The sequence below is a fragment of the Melanotaenia boesemani genome, chromosome 1 (genome assembly GCF_017639745.1).
Source record: "Melanotaenia boesemani isolate fMelBoe1 chromosome 1, fMelBoe1.pri, whole genome shotgun sequence".
NCBI lineage: Eukaryota > Metazoa > Chordata > Actinopteri > Atheriniformes > Melanotaeniidae > Melanotaenia > Melanotaenia boesemani.
In genome coordinates this window covers 19,614,162-19,640,267 of record NC_055682.1, presented here as the reverse complement: position 1 = coordinate 19,640,267, position 26,106 = coordinate 19,614,162, and the positions used below count along the sequence as shown (strand labels likewise).

General features: G+C 38.4%; 1 protein-coding gene across 3 annotated transcripts in view; it reads left to right on the top strand.

The window, feature by feature from the left end:
- The window catches only part of pde3b (phosphodiesterase 3B), a 62,708-nt gene that overhangs the window by 30,755 nt on the left and 5,847 nt on the right, over window positions 1–26,106 (top strand). Inside the window, exons 2-14 of one of the 3 annotated variants that reach the window (XM_041996349.1) lie at window positions 10,842–10,892; window positions 11,648–11,893; window positions 12,195–12,346; window positions 14,116–14,216; window positions 14,314–14,545; window positions 14,634–14,725; window positions 15,076–15,245; window positions 16,436–16,567; window positions 17,505–17,616; window positions 17,852–17,965; window positions 18,236–18,435; window positions 21,008–21,211; window positions 22,199–22,360. In XM_041996349.1, coding sequence (XP_041852283.1) covers window positions 10,842–10,892; window positions 11,648–11,893; window positions 12,195–12,346; window positions 14,116–14,216; window positions 14,314–14,545; window positions 14,634–14,725; window positions 15,076–15,245; window positions 16,436–16,567; window positions 17,505–17,616; window positions 17,852–17,965; window positions 18,236–18,435; window positions 21,008–21,211; window positions 22,199–22,360 — 1,968 coding nt within the window. Of the gene's footprint in view, window positions 1–10,841; window positions 10,893–11,647; window positions 11,894–12,194; window positions 12,347–14,115; window positions 14,217–14,313; window positions 14,546–14,633; window positions 14,726–15,072; window positions 15,246–16,435; window positions 16,568–17,504; window positions 17,617–17,851; window positions 17,966–18,235; window positions 18,436–21,007; window positions 21,212–22,198; window positions 22,361–26,106 lie in introns of all 3 variants that reach the window. The other 2 variants (XM_041996272.1, XM_041996426.1) reach the window with 2 other exon arrangements.

Below are 26,106 nucleotides of genomic sequence, written 5' to 3'. Positions count from 1 at the left end.
CTCATCGCAGCCTTTGTGAAACCGAACACACGGGACGCGCATCGCGCTCTAAGATTGCTTTTTTCCATGAATTTGATTGGTTATGATATTGGTGGGGATTTTGACATTTTCGAACCAGTCCCTGACATAACAAAGTATGAAAGATGGAGAGTCAGAAGATTTTGCACGAATTGATAGAAATCTTGCTGTTTACTGTATAAAAAAAAAGACAACCCTGGGTTCATCCGAGTTTACAAAATAGGAAACAGCATCTTGAATATCATCGTTTGATGGACCTCAAGGCTGATCGAGATAAATCCAGAACGTAAATTTGGACTAATTCACTCTGGCGCCACGCGGCTGCCATTTATTCTGCTAAAATATTCTTCCATGTTCAAAGTGTTTGCAGAATGCTTTGTCTAGCCTGCTCTCATTGGTCAGTCCATGAAGCCCCTTGCTGGTTGGCTGTAGTGCCAGGCAACAGCGACAAAAATTGAACATTTTTCTATTTTCTTGTGTCGCATTGCAAGCCCTGTGTGCACGTCTACATGAGCAAGCTCAACATTTCACATGCACGAATGTCGCCTGTCGCTTGGCTGGAGGAGGGCAGCGATTTTCGCCTCAATATGCAGGTTCCATAGGAAATGAATGGAGAAGGAGCGACGTCGCCTCCTGTGTGTCAAGCCCATAAGACCGCTGCAGTCATGTTAGCAGCTAATGCTAACGGGCGCAGTTACATTGACCAATGGAAGTGATGTCACCACACACTTAGTTTAAAATAAATCTGATATGGTCATTTATAGTCACATTTCCTCTAGAACAGGTGTACACTTCGTCCTTTTATTATACAGTCTGATGCTATTTATCTGATTTACATGACGGCATGTCGTAGCTGCGCCTGCTCTCTTTGTTTACAGCATAGACTGTATATAAAAGATGGACGGAGCCTCTGTGATGTCACCCGTAGGTTTCTGAAGAGCAAAAGTGAAGTTTGTTGGGTGTTCCCTCCTTCGCCATCTTGGTAGCTTAACGCGTGTCGTTAGTCCCAGAAAATCCAAAAATGGGCAAAGAGGTCGAGCTGAGAGGGGGACCGTGAAGGTGGGGTGGATGATTGACAACCATCAAACTCTGAGCTGCCTATAGTTAAGAGCTAACCGAGCTAACCACGAGCAATGGTAGCTAACCAGCTAACGGAGGTAGGCGGACTAAAGCTAAGGCACGCTGTTAGCCGGCTAAAAACCATGGTTGTGCTGCACTCTCCCTTCTTTCCGCAGATATTGGATACCTGTCAATCACAAGGACACGCCCCTAATTATGCAGAAGTTCAAGATTAAATAATATTAAAACAGATGAGTTAGCTTAGCTTGTCATCAAGGTAAACGTGACCTAATCATCCTAAAAAGGGATTCTTGTACCAGGCTTTAAACATGTTTATTTCTGCTGTGAAGTTGGCCTTTTTAACATGGGAGTCTATGGGGATTTGCTCTGTTGCTCTGGAGCCAGTCCCTAGCGGATGAGGGGTGAAGTGTAATTTTTTTGCACTTCCGCATAGGCTTCACATTTTACAGGCGGAGGTTACCACTTGGTTTACAGTAGAGCGCACACACACAGACACATGCGCGCACACACAGGTTTCCGTCAGAGGACAAAGTGCATGTGTCGGAAAACACGTCAACCAGCATAAAATCAGACTAAAATATGAGCGTTTTCTAAATTTTCTCAGGCAGGTGGAGGTGGAAGCATCTTCCTCCATTGAGGAGCAGATAGAATATTTCTCCTGCCCTGATGTTAACGCCAATAGTGTCACGGTCGTCACAGCAACTGGCACAGCTGAACAAGCAGAATTTAGGTAGTTGAAGGAATTTCTGAGTCATATTATGGCTTAAAATGGATCCAGTATTCTATGTAGCTTTTGTTAACATCAGCACGTTATCTGAGATCTGAACTTTAAGAATATTTAGTGACTCTACTGAAATTTCATCAGGACATTTAAAAAGTTTGACTTTTTTCTGTCCTGTGGGAATTTTTTTATTGTTTTATTTTTTATCTTTTTTCCATCACAGCATTTCTGGCTCTGAATCTGGCAAATACTGTATTGTTATGGTACTTCAGAAATGAATGTAGACGTGTCAGATCAGATTATTACAATAATCTGATTACTCCCAGATTTCTTTAAAATTCAAGAAAAATAGGTGGTGTTACACCATTAGCTGTAAATGAATTGATATCAAATCAGATTAAATCAAACCGAAATAGGCTGTGGTGAATTGAATAGAATAGATTCAGGAAATTAGTGACGATACCCAGACCTAGTTATGTGTCACCGCCGTATGTTCCACACAAGTCCGTGGAGGCTTGATGTGCACCTCTTTCAGACCCGACGTGCACCCGTGTTTGCAGCGTGGTTATGTGGAAGTACTGCCTTGTTATTGGTCGGTTTGTTATAATGTTTTTCTGGATTTCTTGAGCTTCTCGCTGAATTTGTGTGGTAATCGTGGAAATCAAACTAACACAATGGCATAACCTTGCACCCTAGTGCGAGAGCACGTTTTGCCGGCGTCAGCAGCCCTACCGTAGGCATGCGCCATGCGAGTAGAAATTCAGCTATAGAGAATAACTGCTGCGGAACAATCTGAGATAAGTGTTTTATTGCGCTGTGTGCTCTGTTTTCTCAGCTTATTGAAGCTGTGTGAAAATCGGTTGTAAAGAGTTGGAATGTTTTTACAAACAACCACTTGAAATTACCAGATTCTACAAGATGTTGTCGATATTAAATCTGAGATGTCTGAAGCAGAAAAGCAAAAATAAAAAGAAGAGTATAGATGATCTATGATAAATGTTAAGTATATCAACCCCCCCACCCAAAGGTTCAAAATAAAAAGTACTACCATGCTGTTTTTTTTTTTGTTTGTTTTTTTTTTTAATGGAGGGGGTAGAGGAAAAGACCCCACTGTTGGCCTTGGTTTCTGTAAATGGATCCTGTGGTCAAAATACAGTGTACTACTGCAAGGCTGTCATCTACATCTTTACAGCACAGAAAACCCCAAATGCGGATTGTGGGTGAATGGTACCAGCACAATTCACTAAACTTTACAGACGGATTATATTTTCAGTCGGTGGTTGTGCTGATGTCAGTGCTAAAGAAGTAGCCTACAGTACTTGACTGAGCATGGTTTTACATAGAAATAGCTGAAGACTTGTTCACCTAATTGTACTCGATGCTGGGGGTCATATGAAAAAGCATCTATTAACTTATCAGGGAAACTGGAAGGAATAAAGCGTAATCCTTAAAAAACATTACAATAATGGCTGTCCAAAGAGAGAGAGAGAGAGAGAGACAAAGGCTGGAAAGGATTTAGAACATTTGACTGTGTCTTGCGTTGTGACAAAGGTCACGTCAGAATTCAATGTTTACAAGATAGCAATCATACATTACTGGTTTAGTCCACAGGTTGTTGATAAGCATGCTATCCTCGTGTATTGTAGCATAATCCTGGGGTGTAAGGAGGAAGTAAATTATTTTTCTAGGAAATTTATTTCACATTGTGTAATGGTGAGTCACTGCAGTCCTGTAAAATGATAAAAAAAAAAAAAAAAAAAAATCAGCAAATTATGTGAAATGTTTTTGCGCATGCAACATCTGGATGGTTTAATGAGAACTAACAAGGTTTAATGTATATGTCGTCTTGTTTCATATTATTCCAACACTTTCAGATCGGAGGTTCTTACATAGAAAATACCACACTTCATTTATCTTTTCTTTTCTAACTTACACCAGCTCCTTCTGTTGTTGGCAGAAGTCATTGAAAAAATGATGCACAGTTCCATAGGGCTATGCAGATGGCGTTTTACATTATAATCTGATATACTCAAAGTAAGTCAAACTGTCACAACTAGTCTGTCTTAAATAAAACAGTTAAAACTTTAGGTCCTAATCTGTAACATTTATGGCATTTATTTGGTCCTACGAGAAGCGTAATCCAGCAGGTTTTCAGTGTATTCCCGCTTCAACAAGCCTGAATTACACATACCTTTCCCCAGAGTTGGCAGTTTGTATCAAAAGATTGGGTTGGCCCTCCTCCCTGCATGTTGAACTGCCATGTTCCCACAAAAGCCCAGCAGTTCTATAGCAATCCTAGAATTCTTTTTTTTTTTTTTTTTTTTTTTTTTTTTGTGGATTTTAGTTACTTAGCTTTTAGTTGGTTGCAGTTACGACTCAGGATAGGGGTATGAGAGGGTGTAGCAAATTAAGACAGATGGTAAAAATAAGTAAATTTGTGTTTATTATATTGAACAAAAACAGACCGGCTCAAGTGGCAACACAGCGGGTGCTGGGTTTGAGAAAACTGTCTGTCAAACAGCTTCACCCTCCAGGATGATCACAGCAGCAGTCCTGTATTTCCTGGTGGACGGTGGCTGGCGTTGTGATTGGTCAAGTGGTGAGCCAACCAGAGGGGAGGGGACGAAGGTGTGACTGCTCTAGCCACTCCAAACAGGGAATCAGGGGCGGGCATTTGCATGAGTGACGAACCTCAGGTGTCAGCAATGATCAGCTTCCGTAACGGTTGCGGACTGTAGCTTTGTTACTAGATGCTACTAAATGCTTGACTAGGGCTGCACAATATTAGGAAAAACAGGCGATATGCGATCACACTTTTGAAAGTTGCGATGACGATATGATCTTTCATAAATAAAGCTGCTATTTCTCATACGAGCTCTACAGGCAAAACCCCCATGCACAGACGTCTGCTGAACTTAACAGCTTGTGCTATGATAACTCTAGTAGCATGTTTTTAGCTAATGGTAGATTTTAGTAACTCTTCTTGATAAAATAATTTGGTCAGCAACAAAAACAGATCATGTGCTACTGTGCCTTTCATCCTAAAGAATAGAGATAAAATAGAAAATTTACAGCCTTTGCAAAAGTTTGAAGCTTTTTTTTTTTTTACCAACGTTTGATAAATTATAAACGGAGATTCGTTTTCTGTTTCAGTGTGGATTGTTAAAAGTAGTTTCTGTCAGATGAAGCAGATTTTCAGACATTATTGGACCGATGACTAATATGAAAAACCGAATAGCTTTGATAACACCAGATAAGATACGCTCATCAGTAACAGTGGACCACTGTCTCGCACAATCCAGATATCCACAGCACTGTCCTTGTCATCAGATACAAGGTAATTCGGAATAAAGGTGACGGCGCCGCAACACAAAAAACATTAGCTGGATTCGTCTATAGCTCCTTGTGGTTGTACTGTAGGTGGCAATGGAGATTAAACACATGTTCCCTGGTGTTTGGCACAAGTATTTGACATGTCTTGCAGAGTACCTGTGTTTTAAGTGTGTCATCTCTCTTCTAACCAACGCAGTTCGAAGCAGACTATGTGCTGTTTTGTTAAGCCACAAGTTCTTCTGCATCCACATTTTCCATGCCCCTCTTGTTACCTTCCACCATCAAAATGCTCACTCCATTTGCTCTACATGGAGCGATTAGCATCTACATGGAGCAGGTATCCAGGACAGTAAAAGTCCATTAGATTCGCCATTGATGTGCACAAAGCATGAATGCTCAGCAGCATTTGGAAGAGCTTCACGTCACTTCCTTAAAATATATATATATATATATATATATATATATATATATATATATATATATATATATATTATATATATATAAATATATATATAAAGATATATATCTGATTAAGCTCAGATGTGTTTGCTGCACTTGCTCTATAGAGGTTTTTGTGGTTTGGCTTTAGTTCAGATTTAAATAATTAATTTTGCTAAGAGTTTTGAGAATTAGTTTAGTGGAGCTGGAAATTCAAGAGTAGCCCAGATACAATCCCAATTAAAATCCAAAATATCAGGGAGAAAAAAAAACAGAACAGAAACACCAACCACAGGATTAACAACGAAAAGCATGGCAACACTTACCTGCATGTTTTACAGTTTTTCCTGCTTCAGCACACCTGGCTGTAATTATTGGTTAGTTAACCTGCCTGCAAAAAACTTAATGTCAACCCGTTGAGGAGACCTAATCATTTGGATGAGGTGTGTTAGAGCTGGGAAGCATCAATTCTAAAACATGCAGGGGAGTGGGTCCACCGGATCGGGATTGACAAACACTGGGAACAGAGCCGTGAAGTAATCATCTAACAAGAAACAGGTGCTTATTAGATAATCTCAGAACTATTTGGCTTCTTACATACTAAGAACAAAGGGTCGATATAGCTCATGTAATTGTGATATATGTGATATATGTGTTCATTAAGTAAATTACTCAATGTAGAATTTCTAACAATTGGCATCATTATTCTTGTTGAAGAAATCATACTCATGTATAGGTTGGTGATTTTGATTTAGAAGTCCTTTGTATGAGAAGTACTTGTTTAATGCTGAAAAATACAGTATTTATCTTGTAGTACACATTGCCGTCACACCTCTTGTCAAGTTCTGTCCAAAACCTTCTGTTGTACATGCAGGAAAGGCTGGACTAAACTTGAACGTAAAGCAGCTCAGGAACAGTGTCCTCTGTGTGGAGGGAGTTACTGTTCAGTGTGGACTGAAGTCTCAGGATTATTATTATTATTATTTTATCATATTTATTCTTTGTTCTGTTTGTAAACTAATACCAGTTGCTGACAAGTATGACATATCAACCCCAAAGCCTGTTTCACGCCCTTCATTATCCTGAGTGACTCCCAATTCAGCACATGCTGACTTCTATAAATACTCGTACATATTTCCACTGTGAAAATGTTTGGTGTTATTTAAATACATAGACTAAGGCAGCTAATTCAGTGTTTTCACAGAAAATGATTGATCCAGTTAAAGAAAAACTTAGGAACGCCTTTAGCAATAGTCATAAATATTTGGTTTTTACTGCACTTCTTTTAGTTTGATCTGATCACATGCTCTTTTTTTATGTCTGTAGCGATATATTTCTTTTTTCAACTATTGTCAGATTAATGAAATACAAAACTTTTAATAAAATACACAACTTTTATCTATATATGCATTGACACTTCAAACATTGTAATGTTAAAAATCTTTTTGCAGAAAGAAGTATGAGTAAGATATTTCATTTGAATAATTGTTTTGTCTTTTAAATTAATAGAATTGGAGCAATATAAGAAAACACAACGGTGTCCAAAGTAACATCACTTAAAGAAAGAAGAAATAAACAAATAGCTACTCCAAATGACACTTAGAAATGCTGGCCTGGGCTGGGTGGACGTTGAACAACAGCAGGTCCGTTGAAGTGGTAGATGAGTGTGAAAGAGAGGGATGACATTCTAAAAGGGCTCATTTCCTTAGTCAAAGAATTTTCCATGGTCCTGCCAGGTTGCCCATGACGACACCGGTGACAGCCACAGGCGGCCCAGCCATCTGTAGTACCCCCAGTTATCCCTTTGGATCTGTTGATCTGTGGGCTGCTGAGCCAAGCAGTTCCAATGCAGAAAGATTCTTACGAGGCTTTGGACCTGTCTTCTTCTCCTTCTTGCATACCTCCTTAGTCTATTCATGCTTTTGTTATTTCCTTTGTTGGTTGTGTACAGTTTGTATCGAAACATTTGAAATATTATTAAAACACACACATGTATATATATTTATATATATATATATATATATATATATATATATATATGTGTGTGTGTGTGTGTGTTTTAATAATATTTAAAATGTTTCAATACAAACTGTATATATATCTATATCTATATATATATATATATATATATATAATTATAAATCATTTTTAAAATTATTTATTTATTTAATTTTTGTTAGTACAAAATATGTGCGCTTGAATTTAGGGTATTTATAGTGGGCCTCATGAGGTCAAAAGTTCATACACAGTTTTTTAGTCCCTGTCTGCTCCCTCCCATCATCTGAGCCTTTTGCAGCATGATGCAAGCACAGCTCTATTCTGTCTATTAAGCTGTGTCCAAGCTAACAGGACACACAACCACACACACAACCCTTCTTCTGCTTAGCTCTTTGTGCTGAATATCCTGTGTGTAAAACAGCTTTTCCTTTCTCTGTATCACCATCTCCTTTTCTTGACAGCCATAGCCCAGTCCTCATTGTCAGCGTGTGCATGCTCAGAGTGCTGCTGACGCTGTATGTCGAAGCAGACTGACGTCAGCATTGCCCTGCTCCTCTCCATACAAATGTCTTGCCTGACTGCTTGCCGTTGATACCTTTTCTCTGCCCCCCACCCTCTTATTAGCATGTTTTTATCAGTTCTAGCACCTCTCAAGCTGCAGAACCTGGCTAATATGACACACGGGTGTAACCAACTGGCTGTCTAATAGCCTGCACAGGTTTATTGACTCCTGTTAGGAAATATTTATGACCCGTCTCATGTTGAAGTATTGTATGTGTGTCTGCGTGTGTGTGTGTTTCAAGGGCTGTTTTTGTATTTCCTGATTTTCTCGTTGTTTTGTTTTTGTTGTATTTTTTTTATTTTAATGTATGTTGTTTTCTTTGTTTTTTTATGACTTGTCTGATTATGTCTCTTTCTGTTTATTTTTATATGTATTTGACAAACTGTCCATAAATGTGCTGCATCTTTTTTCTTTCTGGAAATGGCTGCGCTGTAAGTTATATTCATGCTTGTACTCATGACCAGTTGGACAGGTTTAAAAATAGAGAAATTTATTATTTATTTATTATTTTTGCATTAACTAAACTGGATATAGATTTGAATGGTCATTTATAGTTGATTAAGTATATTAAAAAAATACTTCTTAAAGAAGTTAAATGGACTCAACTTGAAATATTACATGGTGCTTGTGCAAAAGTCAGCTTCAAAGATGTTGTTTAGTTACTTTAGTAAGTGCCGTAGAGGTTAAAAATTGGTATGTTTTCCAGTGTGTGGATGCTTGAGAGCAGGTACCCGAGTGTCCTGAGCTGTGTATCTCTGTGTGTATGCTCTCAAGACTGGTTTTCATAAAGAAAAATATAGATTGTTAACTTAAAAATTTTCATCTCATAGCTTGCATAAGCACCTTTTTGTAAATAATTTCTGTCCTGGCACACGTTGCAGCACGCTTCTGCTAATTCAGCCTGCTTTTCCTGTTTCCGTTCTAGTTGGAGGAGACTGTGTGCATTTTGCACAGATTGTGCAGAGGTAAAGCGCAGAGCATGCTGTAATATGACGTGTTGACAGATTGTACATGCACTCTGCTGTTATTGTGTGACACACTGCAGACATTTGACAGCGTCACTGGGTGTCAAGAGTACACTTGGAATGTAGTTGTGTCTCACTTTCTTTTTTATCTCTGCCTGTACCTCTCAGTCCTTTACTTTCATCCCTTCTTTAATGGCAACCTCTCCTTCACCTTTTAGCCATCTCTCGCCGTTTCAGCCCTTCTGTTTCTCTCTGTAAACAAGCAGAAGGCCAGCAACTCGTCCTCCGGCCGTCTCCCGCCATCTCGTTGCCATGGTGTGTAGAGCATTGTTTGCTGGCCTCTATGTCAGGTTGCCATGGCAGGGCTTATTTGCCATATTAAATGTTTGGCAGCATTGTACAGATGCTGATGACAAACACCCAACATCCCGCTTTGATCAATGAAACGGTTACTGATTTGAAAAGATGGAATGGATCCACTGATCTATTTAATAACTTCAGTCACTTTTTTTTATTTTACCATATGTAACAAGCCTATGTTTAGTATTGGCATTTCAAAGTAGGCTTTATTTTGCTGGTGCATGTCATGTTTTTTATTACATTTAAATCCTGTCATTTAACCTTTTGGGCTGGAAAATATTTATTTGATTGCATAATTGAAACACAATATTTTAGATTGTAACTAATAAAAAAACAAAGAAATTTATTTTTTCTATTAAATATTGTTTATTTGCTTTATAAGGTAATTTATTTCTATTGAATAACTGGAAATTGACTTTTTTTTATTAGACTAAACTTTTTTTTTATGTTTGTGGCAGGATGTAGCTTGTATATTCTTGACAGAGCGACGATGGGGTTTGTTTTGAGATTTAAAGACGAGTTGGATTGTGTTTGTGGAAGAGTTTGTATTTATGAATTGGTTCTCTATGTCCGTCCCTCTTGTGGTGTGGGGTGAGACTGCATGGAGGTTATGTTAAAGTAAGATGTATTTTTTTATGATTCTGTCTCTAATTACTTTATATATATATATATATATATATATATATATATATATATATATATATACTTTTTTTTTCCTATTGTGCATTTACAGGCTCAACCGTTAATGTGCAAAAGCACAATTTACATGTAATAAGCCTAGTTTAAATCTGTCTTAAAATATTGTTGTCTCTCTGTTTTTGTTTTTATCATACCTGACATGTGAGACATGTCATGTGTGACATTTTCATTTCCACCAACATACTGTTACACAACCTGCGCCAGCTTTGACCCTACACTGCTGTAAAGTGTGAGAGCTTCAGTGTGGGTACCAACAGATAGCATGGAAATGCTACCAACTGACGTAGTTGGGGCTTGATAAGATCTCATAACTCTATTGTAGACGCACCATGGTGGTTTTAGTGGTTTGTTTTTCTGCTTCTGCTCTCAGCGTAAGGCCTTAGTCTGCTTTCGCTCAGTGTGTAGCATACAGTACCTGTACTAGAAAGAGCATAAAGTGGCTCAGGAAATCCTTAATGTAAACTGTACTACCCTGTGTGTTTAGATAACAGGGATAATAGATTAGCAGAAGCTCTGCTGCTCTCTTAGTGACCTGCCTGTGCCCTCACAGCAACAGTAAAGCTCAAATTAGAGAATAGGTCAAAACCCGTGCTCCTTGTGTTTTAAAACTATTCGTAATCTCCTACAGTGATGGCATTTGACTGACAGCTTTTTCATTGTTTTTCAGATGATCTTATGGGACTGGGATCTGAAACACTGGTACAAACCACAGTATCAGGTCAGTACTCCTGTTTTTTAGGTTTAAAGGTCATTCAGAAGAAACAGCTCTTTTCAGACCGAAGAGTCGTTCACTAGTAGAGCCACAGTCTCCCTGTAGGATGTTCAGTTCTTCCTCTCACATTTTTTCTTCAGACAGAGTACACATTGTGTAAAACTTCTCATACAGTGCCCTTGGAATCATTGTCATTTTATTTATTTATTTATTTTTTATCTTTCTTTGACATTGTATGACTTGTTTGAAGAATTTGTGTAATCTATTAAAGTATTTTGCTCACAGAGGCCAAAAGTCAGTATTTGTTCCTGTTCCTGACTGCCTAGACCCAGTCAGAACATTGTCCTCTTATGAAATCTGCCCTAAAAAAGGAAGGATTACACACTGTGATGGACTCTTACAATTTATGGGATGTCACTTTAGATATTAGCAGAGCTTCACTTCCCAAATGGAATTTAGATATGCTGTTTTCCTCCCTCAAAACTCATATTGTTGTTGCTTTCTTGCTATATATAAAACAAAAGGCAAAGAAGACAGATTAAGAGACAACAAGAGAGGAACAAAGTGAAAGAGGTGGTTAAAAATGTTTAAAAAAAATCAACAAAGTTCACTTTGGGGTAAATGGTTTCCTTAAAGATGTAAAGAGCCATTTTGGCACAGTTTTCCTCCTGCTGATATTAAAGCCAACACAAATAATGAACTTTAAAACTGTGTACAGATTGCACTGGACATGCACTCTCATGTATGTGTTCATGTGGCAGGGGGCTGTAAGCGGCAATGGCGTGGATCTTTCAGTGATCAATGAGGCCAGAAATCTGGTGTCAGACCTGCTGTTGGACTCCTCTGTGTCGCCAAACACTATTGCATCTCTGCGCAGCATCTCCAGTCTTTTGGGAACATTTTCTGGCTCATGCCGCCCAAGAGTCAACCCCTTCACCCCCTTCCCTGGTTTCTACTCCGTAGAGGTGGAGGACTCTGTTGAAAGGAGTGACAGGAAGAGCATTAAGGTACGTACAAGTGTTCTACTATCGAATTCAGATCTGTATTGATAGATATTGATAGTTAATTGATTTTTTTTGGGCTCTTTAGACACCAGAATGCCGCACCACAGGTTTAATGCCATTAAAGAAATTGTAAATGTAGTACTAAAAGAACACCAATCAAGCATATGATCAGTCTTAACCTTTCCCATGTTTCCTAGTGATTGTAACTGATTAGTTAGATAAATTAGTTAGATAGATGTTTGTTTAACAGGAAAATCTGTTAGTCTGTCAAATATACGTTCTGAATACCTCTTCAACCTTTCAGGGACTGAGCAGCAGAAACAGCCTCCCAACCCCTCAGCCCAGACGGAGTTCCACCTCCTCCACACCCACTACACTCCCTACTCTTGATGCCGCCTCTTCACGATGGGAGCGAAACAATGGAAAGAGACCGCACTCAGACCTCAGTTTGACCAGGTGTGAACAGAAACACAGCCTTAATTTGGATTAGATTGAGAGCCAACTTTAATGATGTAACTGTACTTCAGTTGTTTTCTTTCTTAAGAGGCTCTGCAGCTTTTGTGTGTTTAATTTGCTCCAAATTAGCAGAAAAGGGAGATCATATTCAGTAAACTTGAGTACACACAGACATATCTACTTACATTCAATCTTTTTAAATTAGGTACATGAATATGGTCTTAGGATGCAGACTGTTCCTTTTATATTTGCAGCTCTGGTTGATACCTGTTTTTTGGTCAGACACAGTGTCTTGGACAAATTTGAACTTATTCTTTTGTCATTTCCTCCTCAGTCATAAGGTTTTGAAGTGGGGCATTTGTGTTTAGTAACCGCCTCTGTGAGCCCATAACATGTGGGCAAAAGAGTTTGCAATGCAAGTGAAACAGACTGTTCTTAGAATGCAAAAACAAAACAAATCCATTGGAGAGATTGCAGAACGATCATGAACACTTCTGAGAAATAGAAAATAGGTCAGTGATTAATTTTGCAATGTAAACAGATTTGGACTTGATCTATTGGGTGATTGCACGATGCTTTACATGATACAGGAAAACCTCTTTGCAACACCCAACCAAGACAGGAAGAGGTAGATAAGTCACTAACCAAGTCCACCATAAAGGGGAATTCAGTGACAACAAGGACAAGGAAGCTAGATTAAACTTTTCAAAAATATATTAAAAAGTCTGCTTGCACAAGTTCGTTTAGACAGAAGTTTGAAGAAGACTCAGAAGAGTTTGTGATCCAAAGTGTACAACCTCTCCTGTAAAATATGAGAAACCAACATGGAGATAATTATACATGTATTCCAAAGACACTAGGTCACTTGTGTTTAGTGGTGACACGTACATATGATTGACATTCACATACACCACACAAGGTTACCAGTTAAGAAATGAAGATCCTCTTTTAGATTTGGACTACGAAAACCTGTTAACTAGGTGAATGTTGTTACCACTGTCCAAATTGACTTTTGCCTTTATTTCTATCCTTTCGTACCACACTTCTACATCTGAAGTCTTGCTGCGCTTAACTGTTCCAACAATAAATCTCCAGTTTTGGTATACTTTGCTACGGCTTTAAACTTTTTGTATGAATCCCAACAGACTGAGAGGCACTAGCCCTCAGTTCCTGCCACATGGGACAGAATGGACCCAGTCATAATTTGAAGATAAAGGAAAGGAAAAACATTTTAACAGTTAAAAATGACAGTACTGACTGAGCCTTTTAGTTTGTTTAGGAGTCTGAACATTGCAGTGTTAATCACAAACAAGAAACCGGGAGAAATTGTTTTTCATCATTTCCTTTCATTGTGTTTGTGGTTTGCACAGAGACAGTCAGAGACAGTAGATGTGTATTTTGCACACCAAAGCAACAAGTGTTACCAGATTATAATAGTGGAACTTGATGTTAAAATGCAACGAGAGACACTTGGGTTTCTCAATTAAAAATAATTACAGGTTGCTGGGGTGCATTGTGCTACAGTGTGTGTCCACAGGATGGCAGAAGACGACTGGTGATGTCAGATCATCATGTTCTTTTTGTTTCAGTGGTGTAAAATGATTTACTTGTATAGAGTATAGTGTAGCTTTGTGCACCAGGTGAGGCAAAATTTCTGAGAATATCTGAAATTGTGATTCATTATCAAGTAGGAACTTTTGTAACATTTGAGTTTTTTTTTTTTTTTTTTTTTACAGCCTGAATTGAACATTTTTTCTTTTGTGCTCCAGCTCAAATCTGTCCAATGGGCCTAATGCAAACCTCCTCACCATTCCCAAGCAGAGATCTTCCTCTGTCACCCTCACATACCATGCAGGGCCTAGGAGAGCAGGTAAGACTTAACCCCCAAAGTTGCAACATTTTGTTGAATTGCTTATAATTTGATTGAGTATTGTTCTCTTTTCCTGCACTGTCTTCATCCTCTTTAGGCGCATCTCCCAGCCTTAGCCCTGTCACCTCACCAAGCCACAGTCCTCCAGCACTGGGTACAGGTTCCTCATCGTCCCTTGTCACTCGATCGCCTGTGGAGTTTCCAGACACAGCCGACTTCCTGACAAAGCCAAGTGTCAATCTGAACCTGCACAAGCCCTTGGGCTACCAAACCAGCTCCACTGATTTCCAGCAGGGCCTTCGCAGCTCTGCCTTCCCCTTCTGCACCAGGTGAGACCTGCAGGCTTGAAGTATCATTTTATGTTGAAAATTTGGATTCTGTGTTTTAATTTGCCTTTTCTTTGGTTGCCCATCATAGCTGTGGTCGTCAGATTCTCAAAGGAGTTTCCAGCAGTGAGATAGGGGAGTCTCATCAACCATATAGCAGTGAGGCTCAGCGCAGGCGCTCAGGTACAAGCGCATTTCATACACATTACAGAGAGAGGAATGCAGTCATGGCAGACTGTCTTCTTCAGTGTGTTGGTGTTTGAAAATGAAACTTCTGCCAGTATTTTAAGGGTTTAATGCTGCTCTCTACTGGACTATAAATAATACTGCAATTTGGTACTGAAAGGGGAAAAGCAATGAATTTCCACAGTATCAACTAATGCATTATGTTTTTACATCATTTACTCACATCCCATAAAATTTTGTTACATTAAAGTAAAATGATAATTTTGGGGGATTATTACTTTTTTGGGCTTTTGTAGGACTTGTATCTAGTGTGGTATTACATTTTGTTGTGTTGGTGAACAAAGCAGGTGAAGGGCTGGACTTCACAGGGGAGCCTCTCATCAGGGAGGAGAGCCCAGAAGTGGATGTTTCTGGAGATGGGAGGCCAGATGCTGGAGGAAACCATGGGCAGGAAGAGGAGAATAGCTCAACTACAGACCAGCAGAATCAGAAATCAGAGGTGTGCTTGAAAAAGCAGGTGGTGCATTTATTTTTTATGGTAGCCGTTGGTCTCATCACTTTCAAACATTATATAGAGTGGTTTAGCTGATAAAAAACTGATTTTATTTATCCTTTTTCTCTGTGGACGCTGATGATTTACCTTTGCAAGGAGCACACTCTCTGAAGCAAACTTTCAAGTGATTACTATAAAAACCATCCGTCATTGTGCTGCAGCAAAATGTAACTTGACCCAAAAACATTATGATCACTTTGTGAATTGAACCCACAATCTAGCATCTTTTCAATTCTCTAGATAGACTGCAGCTTCTCTAAGCTTTAATTATTTCACTTAACTTGTAGATATCTGTAAAAGTTATTCCTCCGATTTGTGACAGTCTAGATTCAGCTGATCATTTTCTAAGTTTAGGTAGCTGTATTTTCAACTCTCAGCAGCCTTTAATCCAAATATTGTTGTCATTTGGTTGTACCGTTTATTGTTCTACTTGTACACTACATTTGATAATTGTAATCCATTGGTATTTGTTGCAGACTGAATATCTGGACTGTGGGTATAAAGATACTCTGGCTGCTCATTTTCATCTTGCATTCCTCTCCTCTTCCTCTTTGTGGGTTATCTAAATCCCTTTTGCTATCAGAAAATATCTGCTGCTTTTGTAATCTGCATGCTAACAGTTCATAAAGATCCACTGACACAAAACATTTTACTAAATTGGATTTTTTTTACCTGTATGCTCCACAAAAAAGTTTTCTGCTGGATTTCTGAGGGCTACTGGTATTGCCTCCTGGCAAACAAGCCTAAGATTTTTTTTCTTATTATAGTACTAAATAATGAGTGCAGCCAAAATGGAAACCAGAGATCGGTTAAAGGGTTATGGTTTGCAAGTCTTTTGGAGTAACACCACTGATATAAAAATGACACAGTAAAGTTATTTTTTTTGTTTTTGTGAGATGGAGCTTTGTAAAGTCTGATATATTGCTTCAAGTGGAATGAACAGCTTCCAAGTGAGACTAACAAGATGCTGCTATAGAAGCACATCACATAAATATCTCTGACCAAACTGTTCACAGCCTTGTTAAACATATGTTTTTTTTTACATTAAGAATCCAAGAATGTTAGAGCAAAGCGAAATTTTCTAAGCACTCTTCTATAAGCAATGTAAGAATATACATATCTGTACCACCTGAACATTTGGTGCATGTTTCCAGGGTGAACAGTTCAGGTTAGATCCTATGCTGGAGGACCACGAGGCTCTAATGGAGAGGATGAACACCTGGAACTTCCAGATCTTTGACTTGATGGACAAGACGGGAGGGAAGACCGGGAGGATCCTCAGCTATGTTAGTATAACCACCATCTTATGAAGGCAAATTGTGTTTGTCCACCCTGGAGGAAGAGAAAACAGCTCTGTTATTCAGGTTTTTTTTTTTACTCTTAGGTTTACAGGTACCGAGGAGCTCCTCAAATGAAAACATACCTTCATGAACTTTTTCTTTCTTGTTACATTTACACAGCGGGTAGAATCATTAACCTATCAGCCAACAAGTGGGTGGTGGACCTGCTAATATCTGTCGTAATTCCTTCATCACACATCACCTCAATAAACCCTGCTTTTAACTGTTCCACCATTCCTTAATGATTTGTTGAGGTGTTTATAAGGAAACAGTAGGATCTAATGTTTATATGTTCACGAGTTTTCTTTGTATAACAGTTTCTGTTGCAGTCATATGCTTAACCTGTCACAGTAGGCTGAAGCTGTCCAGAACAAAGATCGTACAGTGACGTTTAGACCAGTCAGCACAAAACTGCATCATACATGGTTCCTGTCAACCTAGGAGAGCTCCTACGCTAAAGAAAGAGCTAAGAAGCCCCAACCTTCTAGCGATCCAAAAGATCTTCATGTCTGAGTTTTAAAATCAAGATTGAATAATTCAACTTCCCTGTTATTTCATTTGGTAAATCATAGTAAAAAATAGAGTTTTATTATAGAAGGTTAGGGATGGTCTACACCTGGGCTGTGCTTTGATAATCGGCTACAGTACACTTCCCCAGTTTCACAGGGAGGGACATGGCCCTAAACAATATACAATACAGCACTACGTATATAAACATACAATCTTTAAAGTACAATCACTACAAACTTTTTTTGGGCAAATCAAAACTGGGAACCTCTACTCAGTGTTATTCAGTGTTCCACTAAACTGACTGATCGGTGGTGGTGCTTCTTGTCTTACTTCCAGAATGAGGTGTCATTAATCTGAAATTGTGTTTCCCCAGGTGACATACACCCTTTTCAAAGATATGTGTCTATTTGAAATCTTCAAGATCCCTGTGAGAGAGTTCATGTCATACTTCTGTGCTCTGGAAAATGGCTACAGAGACATTCCCTGTGAGTAATACACTGCGCTGTGGTCAAACATTTCAAAGATGTACTTTTGTTTTTTTTGTTTTTATGTGTTATCCTGAGATGTTCACATGTATCGTCTGATCACTTTAGTAAATATCGTGAGGCACCTATGTTGAGTGCACCTAGGGTGCAGATTTTATTGAGAAAGGAACTAAACCCACTGCTGTTGTAGATGGTAAAATATATTTAAGTTATACTGTTTTGTTAAAAACCACAGATCATAACCGGGTCCATGCTACTGATGTTCTCCATGCTGTTTGGTACCTGACCACTCGACCAATTCCTGGGTTCCAGCAGATCCACAGTGAGCATGTAACAGGGAGTGACACAGGTAAACACTAGTTAGACTGTTAACCACAGGTTGTAGTCTGGACACATGGCTACACATTAGTTCACAGCATGATTAAACTGTTCCTGTCAGAAGACTGTTCTCTTTGGGACTGTTCATAGTAGTACTGCTTTAATTTACTTATTTAAATTTACAAAATTTTCAGGCTTATCTCTGCACATTGTGTTTCAGCCCTAATAGAAGTTATGAGGCTTGATTACTGTCAATGGTATGAAAAAAGTCATGTAACCTGTCTTGTTTGCTATGCCCCAGATTCAGATAGTGGGATCTCTCCAGGGAGGATATCTTATGCCTCCTCCAAGAGCTCCTCGATTTCAGATGACAGCTATGGCTGCCTTGCCTGGAACATACCTGCCCTGGAGCTCATGGCCCTTTATGTAGCAGCTGCAATGCATGACTACGACCATCCCGGTCGCACAAATGCCTTTTTAGTAGCCACTAATGCACCTCAGGTACAGCACCTGTTAGTACTTATAAGAATTGCAGATTGTTTGACTACTACCAGTTTAAACAAATGTTTACAAACACAAATAATCACAAGTTTAAAATATGAGTTTTTGAAACTGAACATTTTATTATCATTCTTGAAAATAGTGCAATAAAGACAGAATAAATATACAAATTTATAAGGTTACCCTCAGCCTTGAAAATCTTGCTCTGTTTTGATGCCACCTACAACTGAATTAACATCCATCCGGAGCTTCATTAATACTTTGGAAAGCAGAACACGTTCATAAGTTCTATTTGTAAGTCTTAAATTTGATGAGCCGCCACAGCAGTGGCCCAAGGTATTTGGTTAAATGAATATAAGATTATAATGCAATATCACCATTAATCGCTTTGTGTGTAATTTGAGTTATCTGCTCAGCATTCTTGTGGGAATCTAGCACGCTGGTTATCAGTTTTAATAATTACTTTTTTAAGTTAGCAATTTTACCCCCTATGCGTCTGCATTGTGTATCTCCTTCTTGGCAGATAGAGCTCCAGATTAGTGGAAGTTGACCTGTGATTGGGTTGGTGCTCATCTGTAGCTCACCTAGCAGCTGTAAAGAAATCATATTAACTTGACTTTGCAGCTAAAATTAACAAAACAAGTAAAATGCAGATGTAGCCTGGGTGATAATAAGTTCATGTCAGCTGTGAATCTACTTCAAATCTGACAAAGCACCTGCTCCACAACACTAGTGGGTCCAGTGTGGAGGAAATGGCTTCTGCTTCTGCAGTTCTGACATGGTAGAGGATGTATGGTTGGCTGCATATCCTCTGGATAGTATTACAGAAGCTGCTAAGGTCAGCGGAGGGAAAAAAATTGAGCCATTTGCTAATCTGTTCTCTTGACTCATAAATTGTTTGTTTGGATGCATAATCCCTGCTTGTTGTTTAGAAAAATGACCTCATGCTGCATTAAAGTGCACCAAAAATACAGTATATACAGAGATGGTCATGAGTTTAATATTTAAATGGGAAGTGTGTATTTTTCTGAACATTTGCTCCTGCTCTACAATAATTCCAGCTATTTGATAGGGGTGATAATTATTTCCCTGCTTCTTAAAAGGCATGAGAATACCATGCTGTTAAATAAAAAAAAATCATTTATGATCAGCTTATTAAAATAAATTCTTGTTTCATGTGTCCCCATGAAAAAATGACAAGGAAGTCAGGCTCTTTTTTAATTTTATTTTTTTAAGCACTCATACCTAACTGAATTAGTGAGGAACTTACAGGATCTTAAAATCTGTGTTGAGTAGTTGAGTGTTAACTAGAAGCTATAAGCTATAATGTTACTTTTTCAGAGAATAATTGCCCCTGTCACTTCAACATTACAGGGGGCACTTGTCTTGTACAATAATAAATAACTTTTAAAAAGTAATAGTATTCACATGGATTGTATATAGAAGATAGATATAGCCCTTTGGTCTGAAAAATTAAACTAATGTGGAAGAGTTTTCAACTTGCATTTTATGTAATGGCCAGCAGGAAACGACTTTTATAGATGCAAATGGAAGTCACATGGTATAGAAAATTATCTCCAGTTTTAAGTATTCTTTAATAGTGTATGATTTCATTTTGTCTATGGTGGCCATCTTTAGAGTGAAATAAGTTAATAAAACTGGATGCCCTGTGGGAAAGAGTAACATTGTTTTGTTTTGCTTTGTTGTCACTCTTTACACCTGAACACTGAACAATCTTCTAAAAAAATTAAAAAATTGTTTTTATCGTATGTAATTCTTCTGCTGTATTATTGGAATTTCAAATTCCTCTTCTATCTTAAGCATATCTCAGCATTACATTGGCTGCTTCACTTTTATCTGTGTGGTTTGTCCTGATGTTTTACGTCTCCAGTTTTACTGTTAATCTTTAACTTGAGTCAACATTTTCCTTTACATCTCTTTTCTTGACACGTTTCATGACACAAAGCCAGGCTCTTTCTCGACTGCTGCTTAGATGTCATCAGACGCAGTAACATGCCTCAAATAGGGGTCAGATACAAGACTAGCTTCTCACCACATGGTCACTCTGTCTTTGTGCTCTGTCATGCAAATGAGAGCTGAAATGGTTAACCACTTGCCCCAATTTAAATATTGTGTTTTCACAACCTATCCAGTGATAGCACCCACACTGTCTCGGTTTAGTCCTAGGAAAGTTGGTTAAAAGAAAAGAGAAGGACCTTGAACCTATTGATTGCTAATAGAGGGGTTGACAGCCACCTTGTTTGTTAAAAGGATTTTATGTCTATTTTGGTAGCTGATGTCCATGTAACTGTTTTTAACCTGCTCATCTCTTGCACTCTGCATACGCCTGAGCCTGTCATAGCTCTTTCATAACCAAATACCCTCGTGTCTTTTTATCTCATTTATTGAGCACTTGCTTTTGTTAAAATCCATTACAGGTTTTGCAACACATATGCTGACACATTATGTAAGAATGTGTATTTCAAATATTCTTGAAGAAATACTATGAATCTTCATAGCCCATAGTTTTCCCCTCTCTCACCACTTGGCCTTTCCTTTCATTTTACTTTAGGCGGTACTGTACAATGACCGCTCAGTCCTGGAGAACCACCATGCTGCATCTGCCTGGAGCCTCTACCTATCCCAGCCTGAGTACAACTTCCTGGTCAACCTAGATCATGTGGAATTCAAGCGTTTTCGCTTCCTTGTCATCGAGGCAATACTAGCCACTGACCTCAAGAAGCACTTTGACTTTCTGGCTGAGTTCAACAACAAGGTCTGATTCATAACGGTCTGGTTACTGGTTACAAGTCACACACTTACAGACCTTAATTTTTTCTTTGATCACTGTGAGATTATTTATTCCAGCTATTAAAGGATGTTGGGATGATGTTGATGCTTATTTGAGGAGTACTTAGAAGATATTGATGAATGCTGGATCAGTAGAGAATATGAAGTTAACATCACCCTTGAATTTTGGGTCATTAGGTTTCTTTCTGCACCACATAAGCACCGAGGTAGTCTTCTAAATGCAGGGCGCCAGCCTGCTATAATCCAGGGATTTTTTTGCGGGGGGAGTGGGGGGCACATTTAGTAAGATTTGTTTCTAAAATTTCTCACTTCATTTGTGCTTGAAAATGATGTGCATATTTATTTAAGAATAAGTTTTTACAAGTTCCAAGATTATGGCACACATCCTTGTCAATAAAACAGTGACCCAAACCTCCTGTGTCTGTGACTGCAAAATGTAGAACACAGCTGAATGTATCTGAGTGCCAATTAAATTCATTAAACAGATAATAGATTTTTTTAGGGAATGAGATTTCAGCAGAATATCAGTTCTTTATTTTTAGTAGCAGAGGCTACACACAGTTAATGCCAAGAACTACTCACTGCACCTACTCCTTTCAAAATCAAGACTTACAATGTGCATGGATCTGAGTAGAACTTTTGTCTCAGGATCAAAAATCTGGTCCATTGTGTGGATTTATGCTGTTTTTCTTGGTCCTAGGATTTTTATTCAATTTCTTTTAGTAATTAATATTTACTTCCTTTTCCCCATCTCCATTTCTACCCTTATTTGACTATTTTGATTGTCTAGTTTTTAACCAAACTAAACCTAAGCTAATCAGGGCAACAGTGGTTAAAGAAGAATGTATTCCTACAATATGGCATGCATGTTCCAGCATGCAACACTGGGATGGATCTTCACTTATGTTGTTTAACCAGTAGAAATAATGCACCCATCTTCTTGTGTGAACAGGTGAACGATGTGAATAGTCCAGGAATTGATTGGACCAATGAGAATGACAGACTTCTGGTGTGCCAAGTGTGTATCAAGCTGGCAGATATCAATGGACCAGCCAAAGTCCGTGACTTGCACCTCAAGTGGACAGAAGGCATCGTTAATGAGTTTTATGAGCAGGTACAGACCTCATGCTAACACTTCACTTTTCATTTACGATCAGTGCATTACATACAAACACCTACGGAAAGGAACTCTTAACCAACATTCTTTACATTATTCACTTTGAATAACCTCATTTTTTTTTTTTTTTATCTTATAAAGTTTTTACATCAAATAAGGTTTCACACTCACAATAAACTGAAGAACAAGCAGAGTAAATTTATTAAAAATAATGTTATATTCACATACGGTTGGTATGATTACAACTGCAGCTGTGTTTCGATGCTTCTGTAGCTAAACCGTCCTCTTCTGCCAGGTTGAATTTAAGTGGCTTTTTTATATATATGTATATATATATATATATATATATATATATATATATATATATATATATATATATATACTCTTTACACCTCACAAAACCATATAACACTAATGCTAAGCTGCACAGTACATTTAGTAATACCTGCATATATAACCTAAAACTCACATTTATTAATTCAAGTACATTTAATAACATTCAACACTATGCATACATATTCATACACTTACACACACATACACACACACACATACATACACATTTATATCAACAAGAAGCATCCAACACTCACCTTTTCACCACAATAATGACCATACTTAGATTTATCATGTGGTATGTGCACGGAGCTGGGACCAGAGAGAAGAGAGTAAAAATCTTTAATAGATTAAAGGATCTGCAGGCAGACATTGTGTTCTTACAGGAGATTCATATGACAAAAGCATCAGTGAATGCCCTCTCTACAACACAGTTTGGTAAGTGAGATTTCAGAGACCCAGATTCACCCCATCATTATCAGCGACCATGCACCAGTTTCCTTCACTTTGAGGAACACGAGAATCACACCATCTAAAAGCTGGAGATTTAATACAGCGTTGCTTAAAGATCCCGACTTTATCAGCTACTTCACAAAAGAGTGGGCCATTTACTTAGAAAACAATGACAAACCAGGAGTCTCAGCATGTGTTCTGTGGGAAGTTGGGAAGGCGGTAATGCGAAGCAAAATTATCTCTTTTGCATCACATAATAAAAAGAAAGAAAACTCAAAAATATTAGAATTAGAACTAAGAATTAAATCATTATAGGATGCCTACAGTGCTTCACCAGATGAACCAACAATGAACCAAATAAGGAAGGCTAGAATTGAATTAAATGAAATAATTAATGAGAACAGAATTTCTGGTGCAAAGACTACGCTTGGAGACATTTAAACACAGTAATAAATCTGGAAGATTTTTAGCTAATCAGTTAAAAATAAATAAAGAAAAATCTACCATATCAGCTGTTAAAGATTCAGTAGGCAATATTACGCATGAGCTAGATGCAATAAACAACATCTTTAGAGATTTCTATAAAACTCTGTATACATCACACTTAAATCTATCAGACGATATCCATCATTTTCTTAACAATATAGATCTACCAGGTTTATAGCAGGCCTTAGATTCCCCCCTCACAGTGGAGGAGCTACATGAAGCCCTTAAACATATGCCCTGTAAAAAAAAGCCCCAGGTCCAGATAGCTTCCCAGCAGAGTTTTATAAAGAATTCTGGTCAACACTGGCCCCTACATTTTTCAAAATGGTGACACCAATAAAGGAAAATGGTTACTTACCCCCAAACATAAACTCTGCCACCATTACTGTACTATTAAAACCAGGTAAAGACCCCACAATACCATCTAGCTACAGACCCATATCACTGATGAATGCGGACCTTAAAATAATCTGCAAAGCATTAGCTGGAAGGTTAGAGAAAGTAACTCCTCTCATTATACACCCTGATCAAACAGGCTTTATAAAGGGCAGATATTCCTCTCTTAACAAGCGGAGACAAATTAATATAATAGATTATATCAATAACCTGGAAACAATAATAGTTTCTTTAGATGCAGAGAAAGCTTTTGATCGTGTTAACTGGAAATATTTACTAGCTACTTTAAACAGATTCGGCTTTGGACCATCTTTCATTAACTGGATTAAAATCTTATACAGTTCTCTTAATGTGAGTGTTAGAACAAATGATCAAACCTCTCCAAGTTTTAATTTACAAAGGGGCACCAGACAAGGTTGTCCACTATCCCCCTCACTTTTTGCTACATTTATTGAACCGCTAGCCACTGCAATTAGACAAAATCAAGCTATTAAAGGCATTCAGTCCAAAAATATATTTCATAAAATAAGTCTTTATGCTGACGACATTTTACTATTCCCAGAACCCACAAACCTCTCTATCTGAAACAGTCTCACTAATTAATAAATTCTCTTCACTCACGGATTACTCCATTAACTGGTTTAAGAGCACAGTTCTACCCATCAACTGTAGCTTTCAAAATCTACCCAACATCACCTTATAATTAGGCAACATTAGATACCTGGGTGTAAATATTCCCTCCAGGCTCTCAGAACTAACAAAACTTAATCACATTCATTTTCTTAAGACTATAGAAGATGATCTTGCTCGCTGGAAATCTCCATTTTACTCATGGAGAGAGTTGCCACTATAAAAAATGATGGTTCTACCCAAAATCAACTATTTGTTTTCTATGATTCCTATGAAACCCCCCCTCCACATGGTTTAAATCGCTAGAATCACACATCTCACGATTTCTCTGGAAAAATAAACCTCCCCAGAGCAGTTTAAAAATTTTACAGAAGCCGAAAGATAGGGGAGAATAAGACCTGCCTAACTTTCAACATTACTTCCTAGCTAATAGGTTGCAATATGTCCTAAAATGGCTCAAACCTAGTCCACTAGATGACATAGAACAAACATTTTGTGACAATTTGGAAAATTCTAATCTACCTTTTTTCAGCTTAAGTATAAAAAAGCTAAAGTGCTTCAAAAGTGTCAACATCAGCACTTCTCTGACAGCCTGGTGGGAATTTCTCAAAAAAACCAACTCCTCAATAATACCATGTAAACTCACACCCATCTGGAACAATCCTGATATTCTACCAAACAAAAATATGCTAAATTTTAACCAATGGATTAACAAAGGAATTAAATACTTTCAACATATTGTCCATAACAGAAACATTTTATCTTTAAATACACTCTCAGCACAATATGGGATTAACAGCAACAGATTCTTAGAATATCAACAACTCAAAACCATAATACACACAAAATTCTCCCTTCACCAAACAGACCTGGAACTTCCTTCAAAGGTAACAGATTTGATGGACCTCTGTACCCCAAAATTACTTTAAAAAATATACAGATTAATGTTAAAAATAGATGATTCAAATTCCCTACCTACTTCAAAATGGGAGATAGATTTATCCACCAATCCTAGTCAACCATTTTGGCTACAAATATGTCTTAATGCCTTTAATATGACAGACAGCCCAAATTTACAACTCATACAATACAAAGTCTTCCATAGAACGCATTACACAGGAAAAAGGATGTTCAAGATGGGTATTAATCACTCAGATATCTGCACATAGTGCACAGGTAGCACAGCAGATGATTACCTAAACGCTTTATGGCTCTGTGCATCTGTCCAAAAGTTCTTGGTGGCCTGGGGGCAGGTGCCCCCTTGGGGCGGGCCGGGGGGGTGACCTGGGGCCCGGGGCTGTCGGGTGGCTGGCCTGGGGCTGGGTGGCCGTGTTGCTGTGGTGGGGGCCGGGCGGGGGGAGGGGTGCCCCGGGGACCGGGGGATGCCTCCCTCCTGCTAGGGAGACCCTGCCTGGGCCTCAGGGGGGCTTGGTCGGCCCTGG